Source organism: Lichenostomus cassidix, unplaced genomic scaffold (assembly GCF_008360975.1).
Source record: "Lichenostomus cassidix isolate B80296 unplaced genomic scaffold, HeHo_3.0 HiC_scaffold_38, whole genome shotgun sequence".
Lineage (NCBI taxonomy): Eukaryota > Metazoa > Chordata > Aves > Passeriformes > Meliphagidae > Lichenostomus > Lichenostomus cassidix.
This window is the reverse complement of record NW_028147440.1, coordinates 648,895-657,855: the sequence shown is the minus strand read 5'-3', so window position 1 is coordinate 657,855 and position 8,961 is coordinate 648,895. Positions and strand designations below refer to the sequence as shown.

The following is an 8,961-nucleotide window of genomic DNA, read 5'->3' as shown; positions in this document are numbered from 1 at the left end:
CCCAAAAAAAAAAAAATCCAAAAAAATTCCGAAAAAACATCCTAAAAAAGTCTCAATTTTTTTCTAAATTCAAAAAAAATTAAAAAAAAAATCCCCCAAAAAATCCCAAAAAATCGCAAAAATTCCAAAAAAAATTGCAAAAAATTCCCCCAAAATTCCCCAAAATTCCCCCAAAATTCCCAAAACGTCCCCAAAAAATTCCCAAAAATCCCAAAATGTCCCCAAAATTCAAAAAAAATCGCAAAAAAGTAAAACAAAAATCGAAAAAAATCCCAAAAAAATCAAAAAACTCCCCCAAAAAATCCCCAAAAAATCCCCAAAAAATCCCCAAAAATCCCCAAATAAATCCCAAAAATTCCCAAATTCCCCAGGCTGTGAGATGAATGTCCACAAGCGCTGCGTCCAGAGCAAATTTTGGGATTTTTGGGATTTTAGGACTTTCCTGACTCTCTAAAAACCAAAAAAAAATTCTAAAAAAATCGCAAAAAAATCTGAGAAAAACCTAAAAAATCACCCAAAAATTCCCCAAAAATTCCCCAAAAAAACCCCCAAAAATCACAAAAAATTCCCCAAAAAATTCCCCAAAATCACAAAAAATCACCAAAAATCACCAAAAGTCACCGAAAAAATCACAAAAAAATCCCAAAAAATCAAAAAATTTTCAAAAAAAATTCCCAAAAATTCCCAAAAAATTCCCAAAAATCCCAAAATGTCCCCAAAATTAAAAAAACCCACAAAAATATTTTTAAAAATCACCAAAAAATCGCAAAAAATCGTTTAAAAATCACAAAAAAAAAATCACCAAAAATTAATATAAAATCCAAAACAATTCCCAAAAATTCCCAAAAAATCCCCAAAAATTCCCAAAAATCCCAAAATGTCTCCAAAATTGAAACAAATTCACAAAAAATCACCAAAAAATCACAAAAAATTAATATAAAATCCAAAAAAATTCCCAAAAATTCCCAAAAATTCCAAAAAAATTCCCAAAAAAATCCCCAAAAATTCCCAAAAAATTCCCAAAAATCCCCAAAAATCCCAAAATCCCCAAAATAATCCCCAAATTTCCAGGCTGTGAGATGAACGTGCACAAGCGCTGCGTTCAGAGCGGAATTTTTTGGGAGGAATTTTGGGATTTTTGGGATTTCCTCACCCTCTGAAAATCCCCAAAAAATCCCTAAAAAATCCCAAAAATTCCCCCAAAAATCCCCAAAATTTCCAAAAATCCCAAAACGTCTCCAAAATTAAAAAATATCACAAAAATATCACCAAAAATCACAAAAAATCACCCAAAAAATCCCCAAAAAATCCCCTAAAATCCAAAAAAAATTAAAAAAAATCAGAAAAATCCCCCAAAAAATTACAAAAAAAGTCCCAAAAAATCCCCAAAAATCCCCAAATAAATCCCAAAATTCCCAAATTTCCCAGGCTGTGAGATGAGCGTGCACAAGCACTGCGTCCAGAGCGGAATTTTCTGGGAGGAATTTTGGGATTTTTGGGATTTCCTCACCTTCTAAAAGTCAAAGAAAAATCCCCAAAATTTCCAAAAAATCCCCCAAAAATCCCAAAAAATCCCCCAAAATTCCCCAAAATCCCCAAAAACTCCCCAAATTCCCAAAATGTCCCCAAAATTGAAAGAAGAATCCCAAAAAATTAAAAAAAAAATCACAAAAAATCCCAAAAAATCAATATAAAATCCAAAAAAAATCCCAAAAAAGTCCCAAAAATTCCCAAAAAATTCCCAAAAAATTCCCCAAAAATCCCAAAAAATCCCAAAATCCCCAAAATAATTCCCAAATTCCCCAGGCTGTGAGATGAACGTGCACAAGCGCTGCGTTCAGAGCGTTCCGAGTCTCTGCGGCGTCGATCACACCGAGAGGAGAGGAAGACTCCAAATCCGCATCCAGGCCTTGCCCGGCGAGCAGCTGCACGTCACAGGTGGGGCAAAAAATTCCCAAAAATCCAGGGAATTGACCCCAAAATTCCTGGGGTTCACGGGGGAAAAAATCCCGGAGAAAATCGGATGGGAAATGGGGAAAAAAAAGCCAAAAATTCGGTGAAAAATGACCTAAAATGGTTAAAAATTCCCGAATTTTTCTCCAAATTTCCTCAAAGTTTTTGGGAATTATCCCAGAAAATTCCAGGATTCCCAGGGGAAGAAATCCCAGAGAAAATCAGATGGGAAATGGGAAAAAAAAAAGCCAAAAATTCGGTGAAAAATGACCTAAAATGGGCAAAATTTCCCGGGAATTTTCTCAGAATTTTTGGGAATTATCCCAGAAAATTCCAGGATTCCCAAGGGAAAAAATCCCGGAGAAAATCAGATGGGAAATGGGGAAAAAAAGCCAAAAATTCAGTGAAAAATGACCTGAAATAGGCAAAATTTTCTCAAAATTTCCTGGGAATTTTCTCAGAATTTTCCAGGAATTTCCTCAAAATTTTTGGGAATTATCCCAGAAAATTCCAGGATTCCCAGGGGAAAAAGATCCCGGAGAAAATCGGATGGGAAATGGGAAAAATTCACTTGGAAAAGCCAAAAAATTGGCAGAAATTGTCCCAAAAATCGTCCAAAATTCCTCAAAATTTTTGGGAATTTCCTCAAAATTTTTGGGAATTATCCCAGAAAATTCCAGGATTCCCAGGGGAAAAAATCCCGGAGAAAATCTGACAGGAAATGGGGAAAAAAAAGCCAAAAATTCGGTGAAAAATGACCTAAAATGGGCAAAATTTACTGGGAATTTTCTCAGAATTTTCCAAGAATTTCCTCAAAAGTTTTGGGAATTATCCCAGAAAATTCCAGGATTTCCAGGGGAAAAAATCCCGGAGAAAATCGGATGGAAAATGGGAAAAAAAAGCCAAAAATTCGGTGAAAAATGACCTAAAATGGCTAAAAATTCCCGAATTTTTCTCCAAATTTCCTCAAAGTTTTTGGGAATTATCCCAGAAAATTCCAGGATTCCCAGGGGAAGAAATCCCAGAGAAAATCAGATGGGAAATGGGAAAAAAAAAAGCCAAAAATTCGGTGAAAAATGACCTAAAATGGGCAAAATTTCCCGGGAATTTTCTCAGAATTTTTGGGAATTATCCCAGAAAATTCCAGGATTCCCAAGGGAAAAAATCCCGGAGAAAATCAGATGGGAAATGGGGAAAAAAAAGCCAAAAATTCGGTGAAAAATGACCTAAAATGGGCAAAATTTACTGGGAATTTTCTCAGAATTTTCCAGGAATTTACTCAAAATTTTTGGGAATTATCCCAGAAAATTCCAGGATTCCCAGGGGAAAAATCCTGGAGAAAATCCGATGGAAAATGGGGAAAAAACGCCAAAAATTCGGTGAAAAATGACCTAAAATGGGCAAAATTTAGTGGGAATTTCCTTTAAATTTCCAGGAATTTCCCTAAAATTTCCTGGGATGATCTGAGGGGAAAAATCCCGGAGAAAATCAGATCAGAAATGGGGAAAAAAAGCCAAAAATTCAGTGAAAAATGACCTGAAATAGGCAAAATTTTCTCAAAATTTCCTGGGAATTTTCTCAGAATTTTCCAGGAATTTCCTCAAAATTTTTGGGAATTATCCCAGAAAATTCCAGGATTCCCAGGGGAAAAAGATCCCGGAGAAAATCGGATGGGAAATGGGAAAAATTCACTTGGAAAAGCCAAAAAATTGGCAGAAATTGTCCCAAAAATCGTCCAAAATTCCTCAAAATTTTTGGGAATTTCCTCAAAATTTTTGGGAATTATCCCAGAAAATTCCAGGATTCCCAGGGGAAAAAATCCCGGAGAAAATCTGACAGGAAATGGGGAAAAAAAAGCCAAAAATTCGGTGAAAAATGACCTAAAATGGGCAAAATTTACTGGGAATTTTCTCAGAATTTTCCAAGAATTTCCTCAAAAGTTTTGGGAATTATCCCAGAAAATTCCAGGATTTCCAGGGGAAAAAATCCCGGAGAAAATCGGATGGAAAATGGGAAAAAAAAGCCAAAAATTCGGTGAAAAATGACCTAAAATGGCTAAAAATTCCCGAATTTTTCTCCAAATTTCCTCAAAGTTTTTGGGAATTATCCCAGAAAATTCCAGGATTCCCAGGGGAAGAAATCCCAGAGAAAATCAGATGGGAAATGGGAAAAAAAAAAGCCAAAAATTCGGTGAAAAATGACCTAAAATGGGCAAAAATTCCCGGGAATTTTCTCAGAATTTTTTGGGAATTATCCCAGAAAATTCCAGGATTCCCAGGGGAAAAATCCCGGAGAAAATCAGATCAGAAATGGGAAAAAAAAGCCAAAAATTCAGTGAAAAATGACCTAAAATGGCCAAAAATTCCCAGAATTTTTCTCCAAATTTCCCAGGAATTTTCTCAAAATTTCCTCAAAGTTTTTGGGAATTATCCCAGAAAATTCCAGGATTCCTAGGGGAAAAAATCCCGGAGAAAATCGGATGGGAAATGGGGAAAAAACGCCAAAAATTCGGTGAAAAATGACCTAAAATGGGCAAAATTTAGTGGGAATTTCCTGGGAATTTCCAGGAATTTCCCTAAAATTTCCTGGGATGATCTGAGGGGAAAAATCCCGGAGAAAATCAGATCAGAAATGGGGAAAAAAAGCCAAAAATTCAGTGAAAAATGACCTGAAATGGCTAAAAATTCCCAGAATTTTTCTCCAGATTTCCCAGGAATTTTCCCAGAATTTTTGGGAATTATCCCAGAAAATTCCAGGATTCCCAAGGGAAAAAATCCCGGAGAAAATCCGATGGAAAATGGGAAAAATCCACCAGGAAAACCCAAAAATTTGGCAGAAATTGTCCCAAAAATTGTCAAAATTTCCTCAAAATTTCCTCAAAATTTTTGGGAATTTCCTCGAAATTTTTGGGAATTTTCCCTAAAATTTCCTGGGAATCATGAGGATCATCTGAAGGCAAAAATCTCCCCAAATTTTCACCCCAAATCCCCATTTTTTCACCCCAAAATGCCCCAAAATTCCAGTTTTTTTCAGGATTTTTTCCCAAAATCCCAGTTTTTCACCCCAATATTCCCATTTTCCAGTGGGAGAAGCTCCGAATTTGATCCCCATGGATCCCAACAGGCTCTCTGACCCCTGAAACCCCAAAATTCCATCCGGAAACTCCCAAAATCCCCAATTTTCACCCCAAAATCCCCCAAAATTCTGGATTTTTTTGGGATTTTTTCCCAAAATCCCAGTTTTTCACCTCAGAAATTTGGTATTTTCCAGTGGGAGAATCTCGCAATCTGATCCCCATGGATCCCAATGGATTCTCCAATCCCTAATTCCCCAAAATTCCCAGATTTTCACCCCAAAAATCCCCAAATTTCAGCAAAAAATGGTAATTTTTTTTGGATTTTTTCCCAAAATCCCAGTTTTTCACCCCAAAATTCCCATTTTCCAGTGGGAGAAGCTCGCAATCTGATCCCCATGGACCCCAACAGGCTCTCTGACCCCTAATCACCCCAAATTCCACCCGAAAACTCCCAAAAATCCCATTTCTTACTCAAAAATGCTATTTTTTTGGGGATTTTTTTGGGGATTTTTTCCCAAAATCCCAGTTTTTCACCCCAAAATTCCCGTTTTCCAGTGGGAGAAGCTCCGAATTTGATCCCCATGGACCCCAACGGGCTCTCTGACCCCTAATCACCCAAATTCCACCTGAAAACTCCCAAAAATCGGCAATTTTCACCAAAAAATGCTATTTTTTCCGGATTTTTTTCCGGATTTTTTCCCAAATTCCCAGTTTTTCACCCCAAAATTCCCGTTTTCCAGTGGGAGAGGCTCGGAATTTGATCCCCATGGATCCCAACGGCCTCTCTGACCCCTAATCACCCAAATTCCACCCGAAAACTCCCAAAAATCGGCAATTTCCACCAAAAAATGGTAATTTTTTCGGGAGTTTTTTCCCAAAATCCCAGTTTTTCACCCCAAAATTCCCGTTTTTCCAGTGGGAGAAGCTCGCAATCTGATCCCCATGGACCCCAACGGGCTCTCAGACCCCTGAAACCCCAAAATTCCATCTGGAAACTCCCAAAACCCCCAATTTTCACCCCAAAATGCCCCAAAATTCCGGATTTTTTTCGGGATTTTTTCCCAAAATCCCAGTTTTTCACCCCAAAATTCCTGTTTTCCAGTGGGAGAAGCTCGCAATCTGATCCCCATGGATCCCAATAGATTCCCAGATCCTTGATACCCCAAAATTCCACAACAAAAATACCCAAAATCCCCAATTTTCACCCCAAAATCCTCCAAAATTCCGGATTTTTTTGGGATTTTTTTCCCAAAATCCCAGTTTTTCACCCCAAAACTTTGGGATTTTCCAGTGGGAGAAGCTCGGAATCTGATCCCCATGGACCCCAACGGGCTCTCTGACCCCTAATCACCCCAAATTCCACCCGAAAACTCCCAAAAATCGGCAATTCTCACCAAAAAATGCTATTTTTTCCGGATTTTTTTCGGGATTTTTTCCCAAAATTCCAGTTTTTCACCCCAAAATTCCCGTTTTTCAGTGGGAGAGGCTCGCAATCTGATCCCCATGGACCCCAACGGGCTCTCTGACCCCTGAAACCCCAAAATTCCACACAAAAATATCCGAAATTATCATTTTTGACCCCAATACTCCCCAAAATTCAGGATTTTTTCCCAAATTCCCAGTTTTTCACCCCAAAATTCCCGTTTTCCAGTGGGAGAGGCTCGCAATCTGATCCCCATGGACCCCAACGGGCTCTCTGACCCCTATGTGAAGCTGAAGCTCATCCCTGACCCCAAAAACGTGTCGAAGCAGAAAACTCGGACGGTGAAAGCGACGCTGAACCCAGTGTGGAACGAGGCGTTCCTCTTGTGAGAGAAATGGGGAAAAATTATGGGAAAATGGGAAAAAATTGTGGGGAAAATTTGGGAAAAATGGGGGGAAAAATGGGGGGGAAATGGGGAGAGAAAAGGGGGAAAAATGGGGGAAAAAATGGGGAAAAATGGGGGAAAAATGGGAGAAAAAAGGGGGAAAAATGGGGGAAAAAATGGGGGAAAATGGGGAGAGAAAAAGTGGAAAAATGGGGAAAAATGGGGAAAAAATTATGGGGAAAATGGGGGAAAAATGGGAAAAAATTGTGGGAAAAGTAGGAAAAAATTGTGGGGAAAATTATGGGGGAAATGGGAAAAGACTGTGTGGAACGAGGCGTTTCTGTTGTGAGGAAATGGGGAAAAAACGGGGAAAATTGGGAAAAAATTATGGGGAAAATTTGGGAAAAATGGGGAAAAAATGTGGGAAGAATGGGGAGAGAAAAGGAGGAATTGTGTGGAACGAGGCGTTCCTCTTGTGAGAGAAATGGGGAAAAATGGGGGAAAAATGGGAAAAAATTATGGGGAAAATTTGGGAAATTTATGGGGAAAAAGTGGGAAAAAATGGGGGAAAAATGGGGAGAGAAAAGAGGGAAAAATGGGAAAAAATGGGGAAAAAAATGGGGAAAAATGGGGAAAAATGGGGAAAAATGGGGAGAGAAAAGGGGGAAAAATGGTGGAAAAATGGGGGAAAAATGGGGAAAAAATTATGGGGAAAATGGGGGAAAATTGTGGGGAAAAATGGGGGAAAAATGGGGGAAAAATGGGGGAAAAAATGGGGGAAAATGGGGAAAAATTATGGGGAAAATGGGGGAAAAATGGGGGAAAAATGGGGGAAAAATGGGAAAAAATTGTGGGAAAAGTAGGAAAAAATTGTGGGGAAAATTATGGGGAAAATGGGAAAAAATTGTGGGGAAAACGAGGCATTTCTGTTGTGAGAGAAATGGGGAAAATTGGGGGGAAAATGGGAAAAAATTATGGGAAAATTATAGGGAAAATGGGGAAAAAATGGGGGAAAAATGGGGAGAGAAAAGGGAAAAATGGGGAAAAATAGGGAAAAATTATGGGGAAAATGGGGGAAAATTGTGGGGAAAATGGGGAAAAATTTTGGGGAAAATGGGGGAAAAGGGGAGAAAAATGGGAAAAAATTATGGGAAAAAATAATTGGGATGTGGGGGAAAAATGGGAAAAAATGAGGAAAAAATGTGGGGAAAAAATGGGGGAAAGTGGGAAAAAATGATGGGGGAAATGGGGAGAGAAAAGGGGGAAAAATGGGGGAAAAAATGGGGAAAAATGGGGAAAAAATTATGGGGAAAAATGGGGGAAAAATGGGAAAAAATTGTGGGAAAAGTAGGAAAAAATTGTGGGGAAAATTATGGGGAAAATGGGAAAAAATTGTGGGGAAAACGAGGCCTTCCTGTTGTGAGAGAAATGGGGAAAATTGGGGGAAAATGGGAAAAAATTGTGGGGAAAATTATTGGGAAAATGGGGAAAAAATAGGGGAAAAATGGGGAGAGAAAAGGGGGAAAAATGGGGGAAAATTGGGGAAAAAATGGGGAAAAAATGGGGAAAAAAGGGAGAGAAATGGGGAAAAAACGGGGAAAATTGGGAAAAAATTGTGGGGAAAATTATGGGGAAATGGGAAAAATTTATGGGAAAAAATGGGAAAAATTGTGGGAAAAATGGGAAAAAATTATGGAAAAAATTGTGGGGAAATGTGGGAAAAAATGGGAAAAGAATGGGGAAAAAATGGGGGAAAAATGGGGGAAATTATGGGGAAAATGGGAAAAAATTGTGGGGAAAACGAGGTGTTTCTGTTGTGAGGAGATGGGGAAAATTGGGGGAAAATTGGGAAAAAATTATGGGGAAAAATGTGGGAAAAATTGTTGGAAATTTATGGGAAAAAAGTGGGAAAAATGGGGGAAAAAGGGGAAAAAATGGGGAAAAAAGGGGGGAAAGATACAGGGAAAATGGGGGAAAAAATTGTGGGAAAATGGGAAAAAATTGTGGGGAAAATTTATTGGGATTGAGAGGAAAAAAGGGAAAAAATGGGGGGAAAGTGTGGGAAAAATTGTGGGAAAAATGGGGAGAAAAAGGGGGGAAAATGGAAAAAAGTGTGGGAAAAAA

At 38.4% G+C, this 8,961-nt stretch overlaps 2 protein-coding genes across 7 annotated transcripts in view; both read left to right on the top strand.

Annotated features, from left to right (window-relative positions):
• Positions 1 to 8,961, top strand: part of PRKCG (protein kinase C gamma) — a 54,766-nt gene that overhangs the window by 12,274 nt on the left and 33,531 nt on the right. For all 6 annotated transcript variants that reach the window (XM_085045646.1, XM_085045650.1, XM_085045647.1 and 3 more), the window contains 2 exons: positions 1,807 to 1,938; positions 6,681 to 6,837. In XM_085045646.1, coding sequence (XP_084901772.1) covers positions 1,807 to 1,938; positions 6,681 to 6,837 — 289 coding nt within the window. The remainder of the gene's footprint in view (positions 1 to 1,806; positions 1,939 to 6,680; positions 6,838 to 8,961) is intronic.
• LOC146422877 (reticulocalbin-3-like) overlaps positions 1 to 8,961 on the top strand; it is a 62,203-nt gene that overhangs the window by 36,782 nt on the left and 16,460 nt on the right. The gene's annotated exons all lie outside the window — the stretch shown is intronic.